General features: G+C 37.6%; 1 protein-coding gene and 1 long non-coding RNA gene across 6 annotated transcripts in view; one reads left to right on the top strand and one right to left on the bottom strand.

Moving 5' to 3' along the window:
- The window catches only part of C4H15orf41 (chromosome 4 C15orf41 homolog), a 140,677-nt gene extending 120,649 nt beyond the window's left edge, over positions 1 to 20,028 (bottom strand). The window contains exon 1 of one of the 3 annotated variants that reach the window (XM_030481860.1): positions 19,628 to 20,028. In XM_030481860.1, coding sequence (XP_030337720.1) covers positions 19,628 to 19,728 — 101 coding nt within the window. In that variant the 5' untranslated portion in view covers positions 19,729 to 20,028. The remainder of the gene's footprint in view (positions 1 to 19,627) is intronic. The other 2 variants (XM_030481862.1, XM_030481861.1) reach the window with 2 other exon arrangements.
- The window catches only part of LOC115606261, a 150,079-nt gene continuing 142,020 nt past the window's right edge, over positions 19,919 to 27,977 (top strand). For 2 of the 3 annotated variants that reach the window (XR_003990867.1, XR_003990868.1), the window contains exons 1-2: positions 19,919 to 20,059; positions 21,756 to 21,855. This is a non-coding gene — a long non-coding RNA (uncharacterized LOC115606261). The other variant, XR_003990869.1, reaches the window with a different exon arrangement.

Below are 27,977 nucleotides of genomic sequence, written 5' to 3'. Positions count from 1 at the left end.
AAAAAAACCCAACAAAAACAAACAAAAACCAAACTAAAACAAAAAACCTAACGGTAAATATGAATTGCAGTATTTAACCCAGTAACTATCTACACAAGTGGAGACAGGCAGGGGCAAAGCAAAGTACATCATGAGACAAATATATATAATACATATATATATTTACATATATGTATCGAATAGCCGTGATTTTTTTTTTTCCAGCAAATGAAATCTACAAAGAACATTACTTCATTGCTTCCCTTCCACAAAACGGAACAGTCCACCTCGTTAAGACCAATATATTGGTTAAAAAAGTATGTGTGTGTGGGGAGGCAGGAGCTGTGTTTCCAAAATTCAGAAGCTGTTAAGTGTGAAATCCCAAAGCAGCAGTGTCAAACCTTCTCTTGGAAGTGCATACAACACTGCACTTAGCTATTACAGGAATTTTCAGGTAGAGGGAGAAATTGTTTCTTTCCTTCCATATTACCCAGAGTGAGTATGTAGTGCTAGCCAGATCCCTTCATGAAATGTTCTGAAGCAGGTAAGAGTCTCTCATTTCTAATAACTGGAAAAGAACTTCCCCTTTCCATGCACAGTAGGTTTTAAAATATTTTAACTAATGTAATATTCAGATTTAAAACAAAAGTAATACATATAATTTAGGTCTAGACTTACATGGTCCTTCCATGCTGGATTAAGAGTCTATGCGAGAAAAGAAATACATGTATTTGAATAATTTAAATGTCTGGGGGTGGAAGGGGAATCTTCCTCACAGCTATCCTGAGACTCCAGAATGTGTGTCTAAAATACATTTGTCTTGTTACATTATCAAAAACCTGAAAGAAACCCAAACAGCCTTTTAATTCTCATCTTTTGTACTACAAACACGGGCACAGGGGCTCCTAAAGAAAACAATGTTTCTATACTGCTTATCATATGCTACCCAGTCCACACTTATGTGTAACACATGCACGGATGCGTAAAACCTCTGTGGCTTCCCAGAACTGCAGGATGTAGCCTACAAACATCAGCCATACCTGTAAATCAACTGAAGCCAGTGTGATGGTGAACTTCCCACCAGAGAGGAGCTGACAACTCACAGAATCTGAGAACTTCTTCTACATGTCAGCATTGTCAGGGCAAGAAAAAGGCTTCTTAGCAGTCTGAATGGTTCCATGTGAGGATCTAGGAAGGCTCGGGAATAACAAAGGCCTACCAAAGCTTGAGAACCACTAGGCTTATATGCATCCAAGCACTGAAAAACGTGGAACGAGGGAGGAAGCCTCACTGACATCTAGAATAGCTATGGCTTTAGCCTGTCTTTACTGCAGCTTCTAATATTAAAAAAAACACCGAAAGTTTTAATATGCTTGTGGTCATTTCTCTGAATTAAAATTCTCAAAAAGCAGATTATTGTCTCTGTAAACATTTCTACTTTATCACTCACAAAACTAACACTTATTTATCAGAAGTCAGTGAATTACTAATTTAAGCTAAATCAATATATGTGTATATATATGTGTGTGTGAATATATGTGTTTAAATCAATATAGGAGTTTGAATTGGAATAACTAAGTGACATCAAAGTACCTGAGTCTTTAGCTACAACACGGTAACCTCTGTAAAGTGGCTATCTTCCAATGTTACAGCTTTCCAGCTACACCAGTTCAAGTCTGGGATATAAAACCAGTTTTATTTTCTTTGCATAAGAAGCCTTCCAAACAATGAAACACTGAAGTAGCTACTACTTTGGGAACTACCAAGTCAATACAGTGCTGCTGGGGAAAGACTCCCATTATAAATATATTAATATTATAAAAATCCAACTTTTATATATATATATGACAAGAAGTACATACTAATACGCTAATTTCAGACTTAGTATCATCATATTTAAATCAAGATAAAATTCAAGTTCATCTGGAGAACTATAGCACTAATCAATGTAGACATTCCCCCATATCCAGTTCAAGTAAACTGTACAACAGCTCAATGCAAAAGATTTAAATATGTATCACTTACTAAAAATTGTCTTTCCCTCAAAGTCTATTTCATACCTTTGGTAGGATCAAAAATAAAAACCAAAATAAACAGTCCAAGGGGAAAAGACATCCCGCATTGCAGGCTTACACTATCCAATGATAATAAAAAGGTTAAATGCAGGCATGTGCATACAACTTTGCTGCCTATAGCCAGGGTTATGAGAATAACTGTATGACAAAGCTCTGAGAAGGCTACTTGAGAAGAGTCATCACTTCTATGACCTTGACACTGGTTGGTCCCACAACTTCTATACAATTTAGTGATGTGCGAGAATAGATGATGGTGCAATACATAGAAATGGCAGCATTTAGAATTCATAGTAGCATAAGGCCATTACTTTACCCGCTGGGCCACTTGAACTTTAATAATGTCTGACCTAGTTGGCCAATAAGTTCTAGCAGCAGACACAGGAAAATTGCCAGTATTAGATACTGTTTGATTTTTCATTTATAAAGACTTAGAAGTTCCTTTAAGAACAGAGTACCAATTCTTCCTGTAGACACCTCATTTTTTGTGTGTCTGTTGTAACAGCCAATATATTTTAAAACAACTGCAGACTATGAACAATCCATATCAGACATGAAAAAAATAAAATGAAGAGGTAAATACGAATTATCAATACAGGCGATGATCACAGGCTAGCTCTTCCCAGAGACAGATTACACCTTCTTTCACCCACATGACAAAAATCTAACTTTCAATAGTAGTAATATAAGTGTTAACTCAAAATACACCATATTCAAATGGTTACAAAGCACTTCTGATCAAGCCCCCAAAATGAAAAGAGAAATCAGAATAAAGACGCTATTTTTCCATTCACATATGTGTGCTTACATTGAGAACAACAACATTATGTTTTAACAGTGGATAAACATTGTCAGATATTATGGTTAAAAATGGAACTCTGAAAACACAAGAACTGAAGAGTAGTATTTCCAAATGAAAATACTTTTTGGTCTTATTATTTTAGTAAGCAAGTACAGAAAATAGATAATAATTTGCCTGAGATACTGTTCTGATACTTTTTTCTTTCCAAACAGCACAGTGCTTGTTACATGAATGTTTGAAACCTACTTAAATGCCAAGCCCACACAGAGATCTTTGTAAGTAAATACTCTTTTCACAAATGTTTCAAGTAAAGTCTCTTCCATAAAAACATAAAACTATTTCATAAGGTTCAATTTTCAAGCTGGAAAATATTTTCAAATGTAATACAGAACCAAAATATATTCGCAACACAGGCTTAAAGAACACAATGTCAGTGGTAAACCATGAAATTAAAACTCTCAAGTATTTTGACATCAGTCTTCAAAGACTACTGACTATTTTCACCTTACCCATGCCAGAACTTCTCTGTACCCTTTGACCATCTAGTCAGGGAGTCCACTGACGAACGAAACTGACTGGAGTCAAATAGAGCTTGCCTCCCGCTTACACCTTGATAACCTTAGCAGTTATCTCCACATCTCCACCTCCTGGTATTCTCTAAAATTCTCCTTTAACTCTACAAAGTAATATTTCACAGAAAATTAAATAAAAAGCAAAGTTTGAGACTAACATAAGCAGATGATTTGCTATGTCCTTGTCCTCAACCACTCCAAGTTAAAAACACAATTGCAAGTTTGAACTCTTCCTCTTAGTACTACAATCTAAAAGTTGAACCATTAGACAAAAACACACAAAATTTGTTATTATCTGATGACAGCTGTGCAAAGAAGCTAAAATTGAAAACACGGACTTAATCCCCCACGTTTCCTATCTGCCCTCTTTATAGGGCCAAGGTCCATACACTGAAAAAAACCATTCACTTAGTAGGCTATTACTGGAAAGAAATATTTGATATATTCATTTTGTGTTCATCTTGCTCATTTTGTTTGGGTAACTTTGTTGTGCTACTTCCCCTTCTCCCCAGGCAAAGGATCAGATTATAGAATACCCTTGTCAAGAGAAGTTTTCCAGACTCCAATATTACATTTCCTGATTGCAGAGAAAGAGGAAAATCACTCTACTTAATACTTTTTGTCTTCAAACCTATATTGTCCTGTATAAACTAGATGTTTAAATTTAATTTCAGAAAAATATTTTTATGGATGAATGGCAATTCAAAGCTAATCAGACTGATTATTTTACATAAAAAAATTAGCCTGTATGTAAAAAGTGTATCTGTGTTTGAAACCAAATAAATCCTCAAAAACCCTTAAACAATTTGCTCCTAAAAACAGATAATCAAATTTAGAAAACTATGAACTATATTTAAATTTATTATTTACAAGCAATTAATTACGAAGACAGCCAGGTGGCTTTCATTACATAAATTACTGTTAATGACACTTGCCTCATGCTGCTACTGTATTTAGCATTTGCATGCATCACATGTCAAGCACATGCACTGTTGCATAGCTATCTCCAGGGTAAAAAGTGAACACCTTAAGTCAAAAAAGCTTCCGGTAATCCAATCCAATCTTGTTAATTCTTTAAAAAAGTCATGATCTTATTAATGTTTCCCATACAGGATATCATTTTAGCTCTATCAAAGGTGGATGATACATAAAAGTAGTTTAAGTAAATTCCAATTTTGGGAATGATGCAGATTTAAGGCAAGAAATGAATCCATTTATAGCTAGTCCCCTTGAGATTTTCAGTCTAAAGCCCTGAGCTGTGTTTATCATTTAAAAGTTTATAATTTTAAAGCCATTTGTAACTAGAAAACAAAACAGAAGAAAAAAAGAGAATAATTCTTGTCTATCTACATAGCTGACAGAGCAGTACTTGTATTTTTAAGTTTATTATAACATATATGGAGATCTGTACAAAGCCTATTTTCAGCCCTAGATTACTATGGCATATAGAGAATAAACTAATTTAATTCCACTACTTACTTCCCCTTGGCAAGATGGCAGAAACACATTCAGACGGAAACACAGCTGTTCCCTTTCACTAGTGGTCTTCCAGCATTGTTTCTTTACAAAGCTGTCTACCTACAACTGGCAGGGTCTATGAAGGGAGCATCTGACAAGAGGTGATCACAATATTACATTATCCTATCCTAAAACTTCTCTGATGTTCTTTTCCACTCCTACTAACACGATTTTCCTTTCCCTTCCTTCTCTTTCCAGAGGATTTATTGTTTGGTGTTCTTTGAGCTGCTCTGAAAATATGTACAATGATTATACATTTTGCTTCCTGCTGTGCCACAGAAAAGGTTGGATTTCCAGGAGAACTCTTATTCCATGCACTAATTGAACAGAATCATCTCCAATGTAAACAGTCAATAGGTTCACCATATAGCATCACATTCATTAAGCACCAAAATTTGACCAGTCTTGGTAGAATGGGCCCATAGGCCTTGGTAAACAAATGTGGAAGGGAAGGAAGGAGAACTAGTTCAACACCAAACATTTGTTCTATGTTAAAATAAACTGAAGATGACCTCAACATGCATCAAGTGATATGGCATGACTCAGTGGCACTCCTTAAATTTCTAGGAGTTGTCAAAAACATAATAAAAATATACATTGACGTCTTTAAGCACATAAGGACTGAACTTCACCAAAAAAAAAAAAAAAAAAAAAAAAAAATCCATGAGAAGAGTGTAACTAAACTTCACCGGACTTCAGTGAAATTTGACTGTTAACATCCTTCAGGCAGTTTTCAAAAAGGCCTCACACAAAACATTCCAACCCTATCCTCTCCCATTTTAAAGTCTTTAATGTATTAAAGTAAAGCAGCGAAGGCCACAAAGCCTTTTACTCTTTCAGATTTTTAATTTGTTCTTCACATTTAAATAGCAGGTCTTTGTATGTTACCTAAGAGTAGCGAATTAGCAGAACTAGGACATCAGTAAACAGTGGAAATTCAGAAGAGAAAAAAATATTCTGAACTGTATGATTTACATTTCTGCATATTAATCAGTAGCTAACAACTTTATATTACATTTGTTATAGGCAGTGTATTTTTCAATGAGAATACACACTCTTTTATAAAAAAGTCAAAGAGTCACCCACTTTGCTTTTAACTAACGGGCATCTGAACATGTCTCCCAATCAAAAATAAGGATGTCGAGACCTAGTTTATAGAAACCAAAAGGATTGGAGGGTAGAAGGGAGCTAAGCCATAAATTAATACTAATTCAGGGTGGACAATCTCTGTTTTCAAACTTCTTTTAAGAATGAGTAAAAGTTTCTTCTATGAATTTTCATTTAGAAGTAATTTCTCTTTCCCCACAACAGTAAATCTTTAAGGCCCAAAATGGAAAAAATGGCATGAATGTAATTTTTAGCACAGCAGATACGCTACGCAGATACTTTGTCCTCTCAGTACGCCAAAGTATTTTGTTAATGCACCACTTTCCACTAAAACAACCACAAACAAATCCTGAATTTAAAGTTATGGCTGCTCGTATGTGATCTGTTACCTGGATTAAAAAAAAAAAAAAAAAAGGAAAAAGGAAAAAAAAGGCAGAAGGCCTCTCTAGCCACCTAATCACCATATCAATGACACATGCCACAACAGAGAAGCACTAGTTTATTTGATTGATCATGGTAGATAAACTCCAAATAACAGAGAAATTAACAAACGCTTGACATTTGCTCAACATCCATTATTCTGACACTGCTTTCAGGATTTCAAAGCCTAGGAGTATGCTTAATCAACATTCATATTCCCTAGTGAGCTACAGGCACCATATTGCGCCCCGCCTTAATACTGATGAAAACTGCATATTGGCCATTGCCAAAATGTTCTGGGACTCCACACAGGGCCCCTTCTCTCCCTTGTTCCTGTTCTGCAGTTTTCTTTTAAACACTTCCAAGACAAAAGCATCTGCCAGTTTTTCTCTCTGGGGATGTATGCAAAATGAACTTAACAGTTTTAAGGCAGGAGAAACCCTCACATCTAAATTCATTCATAGGACAGAAAAGGGCCTAAGAGGCCTCTCCAGGGACAAAACCCTGCTGAAATTTTCCCGACAACTGTGGGAGCTTTATAAAATCTAAGTCCAGACAATTTCCAATTCAAATGCCCAGCATAGCATGACCTTTGTCAGATCTATGAGCCCTAGATGCACCCACTATTTTTTTATTCTAACCAGCACAGACATTAGACAGGGCACTACTGCTAAGCAGGAGGTTGAATATTTGCATGCTCTTCTATTGTGAAAATGTAACAGTGACAGCACTGTGTCGAATTCTTTTCCCCCTAGAACTTTAACTCCATAGGAGAGGCATAGCTGACAGATGACTCTCCCAACATCTGTGTTATGTACATTGCACAGCTGAGGAACCTTGGATCACTGTCACCGCTTCTCGGAGATGACCTACACCTTTCTTGTATCTACCCATGATCAAAAAAGTAAAATAAAAATTTGAAAACGCCGTTTTTTAAAATGAAAAGTAAATATGGCAAGAAGATTAACATAATTTAGTCATTGAGCTGTTCACATAGCAGCTCACCATATGTTGTATAAATGTCCTATACAAAATAATTTATCAGACCTGACACGTTGCACATCATATTGTATTATTTAAAACGCTTACTAAAATTTCATGGATCAAGTGCCACTTCTGAAAGCATACAGAAAGCCCCAGAAAATATTTCTTCATCTTCCATGATTTATTTTGATTACCTTTTATACAGCTACATGATAAAGTGGAACTTGCGAAATTATGAGGTTAAGGCTTACACAGCTATTGCTTCATACACTAAAATATAACAAATGGCTCCATGTCTGTATATCCTTTTACTTGCGTTTAATATCAGCACATTAAACTAAGCACATTGCTTTCCACTGCACATTTTAATAATTTTAACTGGTTATTTCAGTAAACATTCTGATCCACCAATGCAAGTTCCATTGAGAGAGAGAGAGATACCATTGATAAAGAGACTAAAGAGCTGAGAATTACAAAGTAAACTAAAGCAAACAATTAACATATGATTCATGTTGACCACCCCAGACCTGTCTACATAAAAATATATTAATTTCTACACAATAGCTGGCACATTTGAATAGTATTTTTTAATTACTGAGATTTAAAATGTTGGAATGGCAAGCATCTACACCCAGATAAACAGATAAAATTCTCTATCCAGAAACCTCAAACCCACAGAAATAGTAATGTGTAAGAACGATTGCTTATCACTGGTGAGGTCTATGTTTGAACAGTAAACTAAAACAAAACGTGTAAGTAGGAAGCTTGTGGATAATAGCTGTTGGGCAACCAATGGGATTTGTTTGGAAAAAAACGCTCCACATTCAGAGGATGTACCAAACAGATAGGTATGGCTACAAAAATATTTAGACTGAAACCATGCATTTATTCCATAAAGGACCATTTTCCTTTTTTTCTTTCAGACCGCTGATGTCAAAGGAACACAATACAAATGAGATAAACAATGTAGTCTTATTTCTCTTTTTGGTCAATAATTAAATTCCTCTCTTTCTAATAATAGGATAAAGAAGAACATATTCCTGTCTCAGGTAACTTACTGCAATGAGGTCATTAAACGCTGTATTTAGAATGGAACTTGCTTGGCCTATAGGTGTACCTGCCAACTGGTCAAAAAAAATTCCTTTTCAAGCCCTGTAAGAACCAGAAATCTAGCTTATGAGTTATCTTTTAATATTTTGTGTACCCAAGACAATGCGCTTGCCTAGGAAGACATATTGTTCAGGTGTATTGAAAATTGAAGGACAACTGCACTGACAACCTGCATTTTATATTAATGCCGGAAATGACTAATGTTCAAGAGCCATTTAATCTGCAGGAACCTCCACTCACTCTCTAGTTATTGTACTTTGCATCAGTTGTAGCCTCATAATGCACATCTGCGTTCCACAGAAGAAGTGCAATAAAAAACTCGACATTACCAGTATCAATAGTGGACTGATGATAAGTTTTGCCACCTACTAGCCTTTGCTATCACACGCTTCTTACTCAAGCATTTGACAATATTCCCTGTGGAAGAAGAATGTGTGCTATCTTAGGACATTTTACTCAGTGTTGAAGCTTCTGGAGGTATCTGGAAACCAATGCTATCAAATGCTTCCAAGACCATGCAGGCCTAGATACAGATATGCAAATAGAGGACGTGCAACTGAACAATAAAGTCCTCTTCAGCACCACATCCTGACCTGAAGCCACTTTGCCATTTTGGATGGACAGTAACACTTAAATACCCCATTCAGATGAGGAGGATAAAGCAGGGGACTGAAGTTTAAGAATTCTCTAGCATAAAGCAATGAGACTGTCACTATCAATCAGGCTATTTGGTATCCTGCAGTGTGCACTGGAAGTGATAATATATCCCATACATATTACTATCACATTCAAAATGTTATGGACACTAGAATTAAAAAAGCCCCCAAAAACCCAGAACAACATATATGAAAAGAAACAGTAAGACAGGTGAAAATGCTTTAGTTGCTGACAAAACTGAAGTTTTAACGTAAAGGGTTCACAAGCCAAAAACATTTTTCCCACAACAGGCAGAGATTCCTATTTGGCACATTTAAGCCTGCTGACAAGAAGTTCATTCACTTGGAATTCTTCATTTGAAGTCCATGGACAACAAGGACTCCATGAAATACAAGCTGAAAAATAATGATAGAGCGTGAAATCTTAGCATGCCAATAGGAGTTTGAAATCTACTTGTATGGTACCAATTAGTCAAACAAACAAATGAACGAGGCATTTAAGCATCACTGGATCTGAAGAAAAGAGAGCGGTATTTTTCCACTCCTCTTCAATGCTGTTGGCTTTTTTTGGTAACAATACTCTATCAGGCTTGTCTTAGAAGACAGTAGGATCAGTTACTGTATTCCATATTCTTACAGAAGTTAATCTTTACCATTATTTCACTCAGTTTGAAGTACGATGCAAGCTTCTGAGACTTCCACACTGCACATAGATATGGTATTTTCACCAGGAACTTAAAGGAACAAACAATTAAAAAATCACTCTCACTGAATAATATACGTTATTGTATTACGTGATGTGATAAGCTATGGGGCATATATCAGGACCAAAATGGTTGTAGTCATCAATTTAAGTAATAAATCATAAGTCCTGCCAACAATGACAGCAAACAGATGCTAACAAGAAAATGTATTATTTAATAATGTCATGTGTTATAAAAATGTAAGTGTTTAGGACACATCTTAAATTTTTATAATAATATGCATTTAATACATTACTGTTTTGACACATACAAGAATCAAATTTATAGGTCTCATTCAGCACTTCCTTTCTCTTCTGTGAACACAGAACGGATTCTTGAGGGGAAAAAAAGGCTGAAGAAGTGAATGTTTCAAATAGATGTCTGCAACAAAATCAAGTTGTTTGTCTTGCTGTCTTGAAGTAAGTATCATAAGCACTGAATCTCATTAGAAAATGAAAACCAACATATTTGCCTTTATGTAAACAGAAGTTTTCTTTGAAAGTTCCTGGGAAATTCAAACAACTATGAAGTTTATCATATATATGGGCAGTAAATGATCTTATTTCCTACAAAGTTAAAAACTAATTCCACACAATCCTTACAAGCAGAATATCACTACTGAATAGTTTGCAATGAGCCTGCTAAATAAAAAAAAACAGCAAAAGTTTTATTTTCCACTGTGTCTTATTATTTCTTTCCTACATCAGTTTAAACAATTTCACGGACTGCTACATTGATTTTCACCAACTACATCCCAGGCAAAAATGCCAAAACCAAAATGCGAAAATCTACATTAGTTATTAAAAATGTAATCTATTCCATTCCTTCCATTCATAGCTACCTTCCTCCTCTCAGCTCAGAAAGCCAGACACAACGATGATCTGATTCAAGTACTGAGATCTGAAAGTGTAGGAAATGCAGTTATGTCTTTTGGCAAGCCCAGCCACACTGAACAGAACCACTGTGCACACATCTTTTGCAGCACTGCATCTCTGCTGCTGTACAGCCTGCTGCATAAGGTCCCTCTGCAGGAGGGTCAATTGCTTCTAAGAAGATCACTGCTTTTTCCAAACATTTTTGTTTTGCTTTAAGGAAGCTGTTTGGATAATAATACTCCTGTTTGCATTCTGTTTCACTTTCATTTTCAATCAACTCCTCCAGGTATCAGGACAGTTCCTTTCTTGGAAGTGCTTCACTCCATGCTTTAAAACACTCAAGGAAGCAGTGATCAGAGTATGGAAACTAAATTTTCTTCATTAAATCTACTGAAGCAGATATTAAAAATGCATTTAATATACTGGGGATGGCTGGTGGGCATCACTGACTGTGACAGGCCAGTTACTGATGAGCTGCTGTCAGACAGCCTTCTCAGCAGGGATCTGTGTCTAAGGCTGCTGAAGGACAGCAATATCTTCCCTTGTGTGTAAGCTCTATTCATCTCCCAAGTATTTACTAAATCACAGACCTCTGCACACAAACCCAGTGTTTCAGCGCATGCTAACAAATGATGGATGGCCTAGCCAATTCGTTATGTCCTGAAAGCGTGATTTCCTGCCATTCCAATCATCAAACCTCTAGAGCCTTCAGAGCTGATCAGTCCTGGAGAATATATTTTGCAGGCTCTATTAAAGGAGTAGAGGTTCTTTCTATTAGTCTCAAACTTTTTTTTTTCCTGGCTGATTTAAAGAGAACTCCCTCCTTCCTTCCCACAGTACCACTGCTACCACTCTTATCCGTGTAAAGTATTCAGAGCATGTACCATTAGTATGTTAGTAAAATAGCTCTCCTGGAACACCAGCCAGTTAAAAAGACAGATTTTGTTTGTGACTACTATAAAACACGACAATCTTTTATTTAAATTCATCTATACGTCTTTATTATGTAACCTAGACAACCCCCAAAACATTTTGTAACTTAGCTTCTTTGATCGAATACCTTTTACAGCAAGGGAGTGCTCAAAAGGACCCCTTTTCTTTGTATTTGCCTAGTGAAACGCATCAGAGCTCTCTTAATTGTGTTCCTCCTAAAAGCATACGCCACTTAGGAATAAACTTCCGATGTTCCAAAGACAGGTTAGCTGTCAAAGAAATAAAGCTTCTAGATTTTGCCCTTTTCATGGCAAGGCAATATAGTTGACAGTCTTTCTTCTACATGCTAGAGGAGAAATTTTTTTTAGCTTACCTATTCAATGATAGGAGTAGAATATACGTACCTCACGCTTATTCAGAAACATTGAGCTTCAAACGAATTAGTCCACAGCTGCGGAAGAGTTAGCTGACTACAGTACAGCACAGTTTCTGAAGGTGGTATAACAGATATAAGTAAACTTTAGGTAAATAAGCATTTGGTACTTTGAAATGCAAAGACCTTGGATTTCTTTGCTTGCTAGGTGTGATCCAGCCATAGCCAGTGCAAACCAATCCACATTGCCCTACCGTTCACCTCAACCTTGACCTGGAGATTAAACTCACTTTTATTGCACACAACGGTCATCTGTGTTAGGTCAAAATTCAAAGTCCCTTGTCAGCTAAGGTTGATATATTCCAACCTTTCCTACACAAATGCATCAAATTTTTCATGGTGAGGTCATATTCAGCAGACAGTGTATTCAGCGATTTATCGTGCCATTGTAATATAGCCCAGAATATGATTGTCTAAAAAACAATGCATGAATAAAATATTTTCCCCTCTGATGTAGCAAATCCTCCTCTAGGCTCATAAAACTCTAGCCTAGACTCGTTTGCAGGCTTCGGAAGAATGATACAGTATGGAACTGTTTCTGAAATACAACCAAGAATTACCATTTTTATCATCATCGTCCTTAAGTACAAGCAACATGAACATAATGGTATCCTAAAATCCACAAGTCAATTAAAATGCACATATGGTCAGAGTTAAAACTTCCACTTCATCCTTCCTTAACAACCACCATAATCTGGCCCTTAAATCTACAGACATCTGTTGGTCTGTCTGATGACACCAAGCTTGCTTTAGAATGAAACACTTAGAAAAAACAGTGCCACAAAACTTACATTGATATCCTACTGGTGATTATCACAACCATGGAATTTGTGAAGTGGCAAAAAGTACAACCAAATTAAACTTCATGAATGTACACTGTGATCAAGACAACTCCCCCAGCTTTGACATACAGAAGGATTTTCTCTTTTTTTTGGTTTTTCTTTCTCTTAATTCCTCTCCTTCTTTCCCTCTCTTTTTTCTTTCACTTATTTTTCTTCTTCCTTTGTTTCCTGTTCTGTTTTAGTTTTTTCTTTCAATTTTCTTTTTTTTTTTTTTTCCTCCCTTTCCCACTCCTTTTTTCTCTGGCTTTTTCTCTCTTTTCCCTCATTTGTATTTTTCTCCCTTTAATTATTTTTCTCCCCCCCCCCCCCTTTCTCTTTTATCTCTATATCTTTATTTTATCTTTCTTTCTCCCTTTATTTTCTTCTGTATTAAACAAGAGCACCTAGCACACAACTACAATAGACTGATAATGCACTTTCAAATTATAGGGAACTAGTTTCCATGTCTGCTTTAAGAGGCCCCCTCCAACCATTGTATTTCACCATCGCATCTTAAAAAGATATAGGACTGGCTTCTAAGTGGTTTGTATAAATTCCTCAAGCCAAAAAGGCTTTCCCTTTACTCAGCCAAAATGAATTTCACAAGTTTAGTAAGTCCTGTTCTATGTGATTATTTTTTGTATAAAATGAACTGTACTCCCATATGGCAGCACTTCCCCTACTGGAAGGGGAAAAGGTCAAGAGAGAAGGAAGAGACTCACCAGTACTCAAGAATTCAGAAAGCACAACCTTTTAGTTGTGCATTTCAAGTGGAATTTCAAGACTAGCCTTTAAAATAACTTTGTATTTTGCTAGGATGGACAACATATGTGGGAATGGTTGCAAGGAAGAGGATGATTACACTTAGAAAAATTGTAACAGAAAACTACAGTGGACTTCCCTCAAAATTAACTTTCATGTTGACATGTGCTTAACGTGTCTTCTATTTTTTAGTTAAAAGATAAAATGCAAACAACTGGAAAAAACCCTCTCCATTTCTTTCCAAACAAATCCAGAAGGCACCTGTGTCCTGAAGACCTAGAATTTACATGTGCCAACATAAGAATTTTCTGCCTAAATCCTGTCTGTTAGTACTGCAGAGCCCCCAATGAGCAAAAATATTTTTTCACATTCTACTCTGAAAGCTTCCACTGCTCTCAATAGCTAGCTTTTAAATAAGTATCTTATGTTTAACCTAATGAATAATGGAGGAGACAAAGTTCTCCTGAGTTATATACTGATTTAGTTCAATTCTGTCACGCAATACTTTGTATTACAGGAGAGGATTAGTATCCTTCCTATTTAGAGTCACAGCATAAGCAAATAGTTTTTTTAACAAAACATACCAAATCCCACCAGTTACGAGTTCTTTAAGGCTCGTTCACTGGCATTTAAGTGAAAAGAGAAAACCTGTACCAGCCTCTGGTTTATCTTACCAAAGCTGTAATACAGTAGATTTCCTAGCAAGGGTTCAAATCGCAAGAACATCTTTCCAAAGGGAACAACATCAGTTCAGAGCTCATATAATGACTTTGTATAGTGAATTTTTATTTCATTTTAAGGTTATTTTGAATATGCTACATTTTATTGTAGCGAATTTCTGAAAACTTTTATATTGTTAATTTTATTTTTAAATAATGAGCCAAGACTTCTTTCTCACTTATTATCAATCTGTTTACCTGTGAGATTAAACGCAGCTGTAAGTACGTAACAAATTTTAAATAATATTCGGCTTTTGGTACGTATAATAGACAAAAACAAACAGTAGTGTAAAACTTTGTTTACTCTGAAGTCTAGCATAAAAGAAAAATTAAATACAAACCTTTAAAAATCTACTCTTTTCATAATTGCTCAAGCTATATGCCCCACAACATTTAAACATAATACACTAATGCAGAGTATTTGCCACTTCAAAATAGAGTGGAAAACCACCAGTGGCCATTAAGCATCTCCCTCCAAATCTCTGCATCTCCTAATGTCCACTTTCTTTTCTCTCATGAGCTGGCCTACTGAAATTGATGAGGTGGTTTATACAGCCAGAGCATGAATCTATTTCATTGTTCAGTAATGAGAACATACAGAAAATAAGAGGGAGCTTAAAATGTGCCTTTATACTTTGTTTTTTTGTAAAAGAAACATTTCTAGCACTCACAGGCACAAAACTTTCTAAGTGAGATTTGCTATATCAGTGTTTGCAGAGTAAAGAAACACAGCCTAGTTCCTCTGCTTTCCAAAAGAATTAACCAATTATTCAGAAGAGCAGGGACAGCAGAAGTTACAAGAATTATGTCAGTTTTGCTATGATGAGAGCCCTTCCAGGCAGAACAGAGCACAACTAAAGTGTCATACACCAGTAGGTTGCCTGCTTATAGATAGGATTTACCTAATACACCTATGCTTAAGTCCTGAGCTTAGAGCTCTGAAACCCACACAGACAGACAGCTGCTCTCTGCTCTTGAGCTTCACTGCAAGTCCTCCTTTCTGGGTACAGCAACTCTAAGGAGCACTAGAGAGAGGACAGAGAATTCTCCTTCCACCCTGACTCAATCTCCAGGCTACATTAGGAGCAGATACCAGAATACGGAAATGGAAAGGAAAGAAGAAAAAAGAAGTTTCCCACTGCAACCGTCTTAGGCTTATCAGTACTGCTGGATAACCTAAGCAACAGCACAAAAGTGGAATGAAACTATTCACAAAAAAGCAATGAATTTCCTTTCAAATGAAACTAGCTGGAAGAGGAAGATCAGAGGCCTATTTACCCGATTCTAAAAAACAAAAAGAGAGGCAACAATGACAATGGAAAAGAGGAAGAAAAAATGTTAGCTGATAAAAGAAATAACATCGATGCCACACATTTAAACTTCTTTAGGGCCTTTCAGTATGAACCATCACAGAGAAAGTGACAAAAGTGAGCAAATAATAAACAGATTATATTTTCCAATTTACATTGCAAGGCATTACCATGCAGGTACTTTTTAAAAAATGAAAAATTTTGTTGAAATGCTTTGTCATTTAAAAAAGCTATCAGCAATTTGGAGAAAGAGCAATACAATTATTGAAAATGTGTGTAAAACCTGAAGTGATAATAAGTAATGAAGAAGACAGGTCATGAACGTAGAGGAACGTGCATCACTTGATATGCTCTGGGAACAAAGACCGTGTGCACTCCAACAATCTAACATGAAGTTACAGATGTTAAAATCAAATATCCATTCTCAAATATCAAATATATCAATATGAACACATGAATTCTGTTTTCCTCTTGCTTACGGGGGGTGGAGGGGAGGGAAAGGAAGAAGGAAATTAAAAAAAAAAAAGTTATTCTCTCACACTTATGCTATCTTCCCTTACCTTTCTGCTGTCACAAAAGCTCTTCCTGATCACTAGGAAGGAAGCCTCCACAGAAAGAACACAATTGGGCAGTACTTCCTTGAACAGATGCACAGAAAAGAAGACCTGACAGAGCAGCTGCTATAAATTCTAATACTTCGAAATCCTAGTACTTTGAAACTCTCTAAAAAACACAGGTTGCACTCAGATAGGCTTAAAAAAGAAGAGTGATTCTTTCACAGGAATGAAAGTGAAGGTACTGAAAGGGAAATTGGACCAGTAGAAAATCAAGCACCAAAAATAAAGAGATTGTAACCTTCTTGGTGCATTTCCTGCATTACCCTACATTTTCTACAATGGGTAATCCAATTTAGACACTAGGTCTCATTAAGAATAGTACCACAGAAAAACATAAGCCCATGGCTAAAGAAAGCAGAAGAATATAATACAGAAGTTACAAAGAAAACCACAAACTATTAACAAATAGATAAATTCTGGTGAAAAACAAAGCAGAAATGTGGTATACTTTAGAAAAGCACAACACAATATACAGAATTATCAGGCCGGTAGAATACATGTTAAGAAGATCAAAGGAACTATGTATCAATGATCCAATACTGGCTTTACCATGCTTAGTGCTCAAAATAATCCTCAGGTCATCCAAAAATCCTACTGTTAAACATGAACACATTAGAAGACAATTGCTAAGCATGTAACAAATACCTGAAGAATAAATACATTGGTAATTGCCAGGCATGGAATACAAAGTGCAGCACTAATGGAAAAAACAAACCACCACCACCACCACACCAGCAGTTTGATTCCTGAATTTCTATTTTTGCAAAATAACTCTATTTTAAGCAAAGTAGACTAAACCATGTTCTCTGCAATGTTACAGAATTGCAAAAAAAAAAAAAAAGTTTCAATGCTTGTATAAAGATACTTAGAAAACAGTATTAGAAGCAGTCTAATTTTGACTACTTGACATTAGTAAGTCATATGGCAAAACCCTTTTGAAGCAATAACCTCACCTCCTGCCATAGTTCAATAATATAGTAAAGAACAAACTACCCTGTTAAAAATTAGATTCACAGGTCATGTTGGCAGTGACCACACAGCATACCTGTATACACTAAATTGTGGCAATAGTTATATGGAAATTACAAATTATTCTTGGGGAGAAATTGCAGAGCAAGAGCAGGCCCATAACAAAGTGCGAAGGATACTTAATACAAATAAGGAGCATAAGCTGTGACTCTTCAGGAAACACAACAGACCAATGGAGGAACCAATAGGCAAGACAGTATTAGAAAAAAAACCTGAGCAGATTAACGCAGAAATCCAAAGACTGCCAAGATCTATGAGGCAGTAGGAACCAAAAATACTTGAAAACTGTGAATTTATGTATTGCATTACCAGTGGAATACTGATCCTTCCCGGGGAAAGATTGAAAGTGCAAGGTGAAAGCAGCTATTACGGATGTTAGTGCTTTCCAGTTTGAATCAGCAACCGTTTCCATATAATGATAAACTGGTTATGGACACCTTCATTACCTTGCAAGTGCCATGACAGATTCTGAAATATTTTCTTAAAAAGACTAAATCAGAAAGTTGGGGTGGGTGGGGTGAGGGTTTGGTTGGTTTGATTTTGGTTTTCACAAAGAAAAAAAGCAGCCAAAAAGTCCAATCAGACCCCTCTCGATCCACAGTTATAAACACATGACGGAAAAAGCCTCCTCTTCTGCACTTAAGACGGCACACAGGAGTCATCAGGTTCTGAAGCTGAGGAGTCAATGGATCTTTTGCATCATCAAAGGAGTGCACTAGGAAGTAAAATGTATCAGCAGCAAGGCCTGGTCTTTTTCTGACACATTTATTTTCCCTATTAAGAGACACGTCTCTGGATGTCTTGGAAATGGGTTCCTACACACAGTGACTGATCTGGCAAACCAACCCAAATTCTGACCTTTCAAGGCAGTTTTATAGGGAGACGAGAACAACTGCATATGTGTGCATGCATGCACGCACACATACATACACTCTCTTCTAATTTCATTAGCACTAAAATAATAAAGCCAAATCTAAGCTCCTTAGATATATGCTGTCATAGTAAGTGGTTTCCCAAGTTGTAGAAGTACCATGCAAGGTGAGCTCAATGCAGTCACTGACCCAACCACATTGCTTTAGCATCATTTCTTCTCTACAACAGCTTGATTTTTAACTACATTACACACTGTCCTGAAAAGGAGATTTCACTGGACAATTTAAAAGCCTAAATTCATGCTGGCTTTTCATCCATTTACTGCAAGTTATACACAGCTTCAGTTTCCTCAGCCACAGGTGTGGTAAGAATAGTAAGGCTCACTCAGGAATCACATGAAAGATTTTCTGGTTTACTTTTTTTCCTCTTCTCTCTCCAAAGTAAGCACTGCACTTTAAAAGCTAGTTTTCTTATTTCTGGTGATTTTAAAAACAGCACTATGCCTTTCCCCATAGAACCCGATTTGGTTTCCCACCCAATTCAGCACTAGTAATCCTTCCCCAAATCTGAAGAAAGAGAACCCTGTAACATGTCCTCTGTAACTCTACTGCTGTTGGTAGTAAGCAAATTCTGACAATGAAGATCAGTGCAGAGAGCACATCCTGTCATGCACACCTTCTGATACCAGCCTATGGTCATTTGCAAATGTCTTTGACAATTCTGAACACAGCTCACGAGAGGAAGTGGCTGAATGCTCACATATAAGATGATCCCTTTTCCAGCTTTCAACTGGAGAGCAGCACCACGTAAATAATCATGGGTCTGGAAAGCCCCTTCTTCCCAAGACTCAGGGGCAATGGTATCGCAGGCCGGATTACAACCTTGGTGTCAGCCACAGAGGAACAGGCTGAGCCTTAGGGCTTTGTTGATATGATCCACTTGGTGCCCATGAGCCCTATGAAGGGATCCAAGAGCTTTTATTTGGACTTGTGGCAGAAGATAGGAAAACGTTCTTTATTTTGTGACAGCTTTACACGTCACAGAGAGTCATAAGTACCCTGCTCGCAGCAGCAGCAGCAGCTTCAGGAAGCTGCCACTTGCCGTCGATGACCGTGTGCGTGTCCAAGTGATTTTTGTACCGTGTGGGGCCTGGAACTGGGGGCACCTGCTGGAGCTGGCGGGCTGCCCCTGCGGTCCCTTGCCCGCCTGCAGAGAACTCGCAGGCCGGGCCCCGGGGCCCCAGCCGCCCGCCCCGCGCCGGGCAGTGGCCCCGGAGGGCAGGAAGCACTTACCTAGGGAACCTCTCCTTCAGCTTCCTCAGGCTCTGCCGGGTGGGCTGCACGTGCCCCAGGAACTGCGCTATTTCATCGTACTGGGCTTTGGTCAGCTTCATGCTTCGCGCCTCTCAGCCTCACGGCGCCGGGAGGGGCGAAGGGAGCGGGCTGCACCGCTGCGGTCCCGGCACCGCGAAGCGGAAGGCCAGTGGCAAAGGGGCGAGGGTTAGGGTAACCCCAGGGCGCCCTTTACTACAAGCCCGCTTCCGAAGCAGTCGGGGGCGGCGGTAGCAGCCGTTTCCCGGAGCTCCGCCCCGCGGCTTGGCCGGGCCGGGGCGGTGCGGGGGAGGCGGGGAGAGTCGCCATCCCGCGCCGTTCGGCTCTGCGCAGCCGCTCAGGCGGGAGTGGGGAACGGCGCACGGCCCTGTGCGGAAATGGCGCTTATTTGCGGTAGAGACAGGACGTCTCTGTGCTAAACGGGGGGGTTGCCTCGCCTGGGGGCGGAGGACGACCCTGGCGCCTCACTGGCCGGTGGCGTGCCCGCCTTTGCCCCCGACAAGCCGCTACTTGCGTTGACGCTGCGAAGGCGGAAGGCGCTGGGGGTGGCGCAGGGCAGCGCTGGTCCGGGCTCGCATGGGCGGTGGGCATCAGGGCGCACCGCTGCGGCTGCCCGGGGGTGGGGGATGTGAGCCCTGCTGTGTTACGGCTTTAGAGCATCACTTTCAAGGCCCTGTCCAGAAGTCAGTTCGACTCTTTTCGTCCCGGTTTAAAGAGAAAATAACTGGTGAAGTAGTGGGGCTGGGGCCGCAGATCCCGACAGGGCCCGAGGGGCCTGCTGCCTGCACGTGTTCCCAGGAGTGGCTTCAGTGCAGTTTTAGGAGAAAACCGTACAATTTTCTGCTTGGATTCACTTCAAAGTTGATAGCAAATGATATTACTAAATACTGTTAAAGTATCAGTATGTGGCAAGCGTTTGTGTTACGTGTATTTTTAATAACTTGGAAGATAGATATGCTCTTTCATAAGCAACGTGCAAGAACTAGAGGATGTAAAGAGAATTAACCATGCATGTGGCTGATAAATACCAATATTCCCTTTAATGCCAGTTTAATCTCATTCATGAACTGTATACTGGCTAGTGGAGCCTTAACCTTGAGGTTTCAGGCACTAAGTCCATGAAACTTGCTTTAAGTCTAAAGAAATTGATTGGGGTTTTTTAATTTTATTTGTATAGATTTTAGGTTCCGTTCACTTTCTTTCTTGAAAACTTTAGATTACACATTTTAAGTGTTTGGGCTTTTGGTTTTTGGTGGTTTTGTTTGTTTGTTTTAAATCTTATCCAGAAATGACAAAGTTTGTTGCAAAAGTAAAAACAAATAGTGTGGGTATGTCAGCCGGGTCAGTCATTTAGGAATATTTGTGAGACTGGTTTCTAATTGATTGACAATCCCCAGTGAACCCTCCATCACTTGGAGGATTTTAGTTTATTTGGAACCAGGAACCTTCCTGGGAACGGCTGTTTCTGGTACTATGGGCTACATATACATGTTTGGAACTCATTAGTTCTTCCACAGTAAAAGAAAATCCAGTGAAGATAAGCTAAATTACAGATTCCATTGCTTACTCGGAGACCAGAAAAACCCCAACCATGTGAACTTGGAAAAAGAGTATTTATTTAAAGGAGAGTATTATTTAATGTAAAGATTATTTTCTTTAGCTCTATCATATAGTATCCTTAGTAGTAGGAGATAGTGTGTTTGGGAGGGAAGGGTGTGTTCCTTTCAATCTGATATCTTCTTTAAAGGATATAATTTTCTTGGGCCATAGAAAGGGTTGTTTTCCCCTGTCTTTCCAAAGATGAGAATTACGACTTTTACTTTTGAAATCTGAAAAAAAAAACAAACCATGCTCCTTTACTACCACTACTACTGCTCCTTTAGAAAAAACCAATAGTGCTGCTTGGGGGGGGGGGGGGGGGGGGGGGGGAAGGCAGCCAAACAGCACTTTGCTACTTTGTTGTGGCATAATTTCTAGAGAAAGTGGGGTTTTTTGCTAAACCATAATGCTAATATCTATAACCTCTATTTCTGTTCACTTCACTTACTAGTACATTTCTTGATTTTTTTTTTTTATTTTTTATTTATAGATCAAATGACACTTCCGTCTACATTGCACAGAAATGAGACAGATTAGAAGAACTGCAGGATGAAGTTATAAGTCTATGGACCAGACTACAAACATCTGATGTATGTATTATGTGTATATTGAATACTAAATTTTGTAGACTGTCTTACTGGAACAAGATTTTGTAGATTTCAAAGTTATTTAAAAAAAGAAAAATAAATAACCTTCTAGCATGAAGGTTCACTGAAACAAAGAGGAGCTAATACCATGCTGTCATAATGAGGTAACCGCCTTCAAAGATGTGAACTCCTGTTTTTTGTTGCAGAGAAACATTGTGCATGATGAAATGTGAAACAGATGAGAACTTCTGTATGCAAAGTATAAGCCACTCTTCCTCCATTAGTTAATACAAAACTATTCCAATAAAATGCTCAAAAACACAGTGAGAAAAAAATGAGATGCTCCTAGCAGAAATAGTTCATTAAATACTTTTCTTCCCAGAAATCCAACTGCCATTACAGTCTTACTATATAGAACATCAGACCATGTGTAATTAAGCTGCTGACGTGTATTGTAAGATGTTGTGGGAGTAAGTTGAGTAAATAACTGGATGAAATACATAAGAAAACCACAAAAACATGAAAATCTTTAATTTCCTTTGGCTCAGGGAGTCTCAGAGCTGCAAATAATTGCATGCTGGGAACGTTCTCAGGAAGTAGCTATGTGCTTGCTTTCTGCTTCTATTTTTTTGTTGGTATCTGCCTGTGGCAGCTGCTCATCATTTTTACTTGGGGTTAGGTTCTACTCCATCAATTATATAAACTAAGTTTCCTTCCAAGAAGGAAGAGGACTAAAGGGAAAGAAACTGGGGAAAAAAAAGGGATTGGGAATGAGAAATGAAGGGGAAGAAAGGAAGAGGACATGTAAGCTGTAGGGGGGAAATAAAGACAGGGAGGCAGAAAAACACCTGGCAGAAGACTTCCAGTTATGACCATCATTCCTTGCAGGTAGTTTTGGCCACAGCTGGTGTAGGACAGTAGGTAATGGACCCTTGGTCTGGTTTTTTATTTTGTGTTAGTTGATAGTTTAACTGTGACATTACTAGGTGTCTCACATTACCTTAAGAAGATGATTGCATAGTGTGATTTACCGCCACATTTAGAGTTAAAATACCATTCATTATTCTCCACAGAAGAGTAAGTAATTATAGTATGATATTATGAGGAATCAATTCATGCACAAAGTGCAAATTTTGATTTGATTTTTATGACCTTACAGCTATCTTTTTACTTTACCACCTGATTTCTTCATAGACACAATCTTTGGTCACTGTTGCTTTCTGTAACAAAATTAATGCAAAGACTGCCAGTAGTCATATATGTGTTCTAATCTATTGATTGTAGATGCTTGTGTTGAGAATTAGAGTAAGATTAGAATCTCATTTGCAACTGATTGGAGTGCTTGCTACAATTTCTTAATTCTTGTAATATTCCCACTTCATTCTCTTTGGTGCACATGTTTCTATGACTATTCTTCAGGTTTTCATATATTTTGTGTGATTTTTTTTTTTGTTGTGAAATTCAGCTCTTCTTATTTGGCATTTTTGTATTGTAAGGTAAACTTGAGCATGCTTCCACTTAACTTGGTAGCAACTGTATCTGTAAAAGGTCTAATAAACACCTCCACAGGATACAGTTTTTACCTCATAAACAAGGAGAACCTTCAATTTATGACCGAATTTATATCCATAGGTTTTAATGTACTTTCTGCAAGTGATTGTATTGTGAAGCAAACCATGATAGCTTCAGTCTGTATTAAACAAACAAATAAAAAATGGAACAGTTGGTCTATGCATCACTGTTAGACATTAACTGTTTTGCCAATTCACAAGATGATAAGTCACCATAAGTTTCTGGGGTTTTTTTGCTAAAAGTATTCATGGGATTGCTTGGTACCACAACAGTGTGAAGAACAAGACAGCAATAGAATAATTATGCATAGCAGAATACCAGTTAAAAAAGTCAGGAAGGTATCGTTTTCCTTCTGTGTCTTCAGATTTTTTCCTCATAATCACAGAAGTCATTGAGGCAAATTAATCTAGTTTTCTGTACTGTTACTATACCCAGTATATCTTTCTTTAAAATACTTATTTGCTTGTTGAAATAATAAAAAAAAAAAAAAGTCTGCATTCATAGTGTTTTGAAAACACTGCTTTATATGCATGGGGCCTGGTCTATGGTCAATTGCAAGTCCATCAGTTTTAATGGACTTGGGCCACTTTTATGATGCTAAGCTGCATGTTTATGTATTTTCTGTAACGAGCTGTAAAAGATTTTTGAAAATGATGAGTTATTTAAAAATCAATTTCTATAACTGAGATGGTAACATGCCCTAAGTGTTCTTACCCTGCCATTTGATTCTACTGTACTTACACATAATGAAGTTTCTGGAGTTTGGATTTGCCTTTTTAAGCTCTCAGTAGTCAGATACAGAAACCTATATGAAAATACCTTTCTGGTTTCAAATTCAATTATTTGAAGTTAATTTCCCCTTTTTTGTCTCTATGTGTTAAAGTATCATTAATTACTGCTTTTTCTCAGAGAGATTTCAGCTTTATTCATTGTACAGAGAAAACCCTGCAGTTGTGTGATAGATTAGATTGTTTTCTGTAGGACCTTTGCCTCAATTGTTGAAGAATTTGCAATATGTACAGGGTGAAGGAAGCAGGAAATGTAGGAAGAAAATTGAAGGGTAAAGGTAATTTGCTGCCCAGGAAATACTGATTCTCTCCTTGGTTCTGTTACAGACTTCTTGTGTAAGCTCAGACATCATTTGATGGAATTTTCTATGTGCCTTTTTTTGACACAACATGCACATAGTTCCGTGCCAGGCATCTAATTTAATTATGTAGGTGCCATAAACTGCTGGCTAAAGAGATCATCCCAATCTGCTTTGGCCTGTTTCAGAGTAATACTGCTGCTGCTGATTGTGTACATTCATGGCCAGATAGATCAGCTGATCCACCTGATAAGTTGACATGCAAAACTCCTTTCTCCCTCCCCCAGTATTATTGTTCAGCTAAATCATCTTGTGAATCCAACTCACTGAACAGCGTTACGAATGTTAGAGCCAGCACATGGGAGGAAATAGGGATGCATAGCCAGAGAGAGCAGGGCTGCCTCTTTCTGTCAATGGTAGCGGAGCCTTGGAGGATTAACCTCACGAATTAGGCATCTAAATTAGGTGCCAATCATTAAGCGATATGATTATCCTGAATATATTCTGCCAAGAATTTACATTTGAGAGCCTCACAGCACTAAATGTTAAGGATTGTCAATAGAACTGAATTTAATGGAAGTTGTACCTTTGACGTACAGAGTACTGAACACGGTACTCTGAAAAATTGGGTCCTAGGCATATTACACTGGAAAGCCCAAAGCAGTGAACAGTTTGAGTTAAGTCTTTCAAACTTAAATTTCTCTCATGCATATATCTGAATGAAAAAATATATATGCACATATACACAAAAGTATTCAAAAATATACACTAGAGTGCTTTCGAAATACATTTGCTAATATATATCTTCATGCTAGTGCTTATGCAATAAGCGGCTATGCTGATAAGATTATTCTTGGTATGTATGACATGGACAGCATGTAGTAAAGAATAAGTGAAGCCAAACTTTGAATTTAAAGGTTAAAAAGTAGTACTGAAGAGGTGTGAAATTTTCTATGCAAGTGAGGCAAAGGAGGGAAAAATCAGAAATTTTAAAAACTGTTTTGTAATACAGGTAAACAGAAGGACTGAATCAAGGTTATACACCAAAATGGAACTCTTAAACGTGTAACAATTTTTAGGGAAATTTGGATTATTTAAAATTAGATAAACTTTGGGAAGGGACATAGAAATAGATTAGGGGTAGGTTCTTTTTTTTCCCCCAGTAGTGAAATTTCAGTTGTCACCTTTTATTTAGGGAGTTATATTGAATAGCTGTGGTGTCTGTCACTTTTTAAAATGCTTAGTGCTTTATTTGCCAAGGATTCTCACCTGTTGTCACATACTGAGTATATTGAGTATTTTCACTGTGGAAGAATTATAATATTCTTTGAATGATTGTGGCCACAGAATAATAGAAATGTGTAATGCAGCTAACCTCAAGAGATCACATAGTCAACCAGATCAGATATTTGTCAGTATCAAGTATAACTTCACTGTCTCATACCTAAATATTTCTAATTTGTTATTGTACACTTCCATACTGAGGTTTTCATAGTCTCCATTGGTAACATGTTCTAGTATTTCTCAGCCTGGAGAAGAGAAGGTTGCGTGGTGACCTCATAGCAGCCTTCCAGTATCTGAAGGGGGTCTACAAGGATGCTGGGGAGGGACTCTTCCTTAGGGTAATGTAGTGGTAGGACAAGGGGTAATGGGTTCAAACTTAAACAGAGGAAGTTTAGATTAGATATAAGGAAGAAGTTCTTTACAGTGAGGGTGGTGAAGCACTGGAATGGGTTGCCCAGGGAGGTTGTGGATGCTCCATCCCTGGCGGTGTTCAAGGCCAGGTTGGACAGAGCCTTGAGCCACATGGTTTAGGGCAAGGTGTCCCTGCCCATGGCAGGGGGGTTGGAACTAGATGATCTTAAGGTCCTTTCCAACCCTTACGATTCTATGATTCTATTTTACTTCGCTTGAATTTGGAAAGCTTGTTTCTAGTGTTTAATTCCAAGCCTACGGATTGCACATGAAACAACTTACTTTGTATAATTTGAAGAAAGGGGAGAATGGTAAATCACTGTCTTTCTCACTTGTTTCAGGATTATTATAGATGATCTTAAGGTCCTTTCCAACCCTTACTATTCTATGATTCTATGATTCTATTGTAGTGCTGATCCACTTCTGTTTTTGTTTGGTAGTGTAAGCAAGCCCAGTTCTTTCAGTCTTTCTTTGTGAGTCATTTTTCCAAAAGAGTTGTAATTTTTTTTTCTCTCTATGCTTTGCAACCTCTTAAAAACCAGCGCAACACTGCTTCAGCTGAGGCATTTCATTTTGCTGAGTAGAATAAAAACTCTCATAGTTTTTAAGCATGATTCCTGTGTACTGTTTCTCAAATTAACCACTGAAAAAATTTGTACTCTTCAGTTATGCTAGCTCATAGAAGCAGTGCCATTAAGGGAAAGTAAAGTATATGTAGCACAATGGATACAGTGATGTACCTTACAGTTTACAAATTATAAGAAAATAAGAATCCGAAATACTAATGGGTGAACACTCTAATATTTTAGATATTTTTTGCATGGAAGTTCATAATAGCATTACAGTTTCCTGAGTCTTCATTTCTTCTAGTACCCATTCACTCTTTCTAACACATGTAAAACATATTTGACGTTTATAATAATGGAATGATTAGGCATGTTACTGACATCAAGGTTTAAGGGACTGGGTGACATAAAGAATTTATGTTCCACTTTAATCCATTTATCAGCCTCCTCTGGGAACTGATTTTAAATCTAACTCAAGCCATCCCAGTTGGGGGAAAAACACCCTGCCTTATCCAACAGCCTGGAAAACACGTAAATGTATGAAATTGTTGTTGAGGCTCCCCCCACCTTCCTGTTTTTCAGTGAGGAAAATATTAATAGTAGCCATTAATGACTTTGCACATCAAATCAATTTTTATTGTTATTAAAAAAATGATTCCTTGAGTAATAGTGCTTTTTTTTTTTTTTTTTTTTTTTGCCAAGGAAGGGACGTTTTGAGTGTATTTGCATTATACAAATGCGTGCAGTAACACTAAAACCATTTGCTTCAAAGATATCCAAAGGGGCAATGTAGGTTGCCTAAACCTAGGCAATCCTGAACTCGGTCAACCTGTAATAAAACTAGTTTGCCCTTTCTGTCCTATAAAAAAAGTAAAGCTGCCACTTGGTTAGTAATAAGAGGAGTGTAGGACCAGGTTCTAAAGTGCTCTGATGTGAATCCAAAATTATTTAATTGGAGTCAAGGTGATGTAAACAAGTTCAGAATTGAGCACATTGTAGCACTCGCACTGATGCAGTCAGTTACCTTTATATGTATGGAATGTAAGGAATGGTAATAGAAGAGTTTTTACCACTCCTTGATATTTGACATTGGCATTCAAGCACATATCTGGAGAGATTAAACTCAGGAACCATGCATTTTAGCTCTTCAGTCAGAAGAATTTGCTGCCTATCAAAGTGCCAGTGTTGGGGTTTAAAGATGAAAA

Source organism: Strigops habroptila, chromosome 4, assembly GCF_004027225.2.
Source record: "Strigops habroptila isolate Jane chromosome 4, bStrHab1.2.pri, whole genome shotgun sequence".
NCBI classification, from domain to species: Eukaryota; Metazoa; Chordata; class Aves; order Psittaciformes; family Psittacidae; genus Strigops; species Strigops habroptila.
Note: the sequence above shows the minus strand (reverse complement) of the source record. Positions and strands in the feature narration are given on the sequence as shown.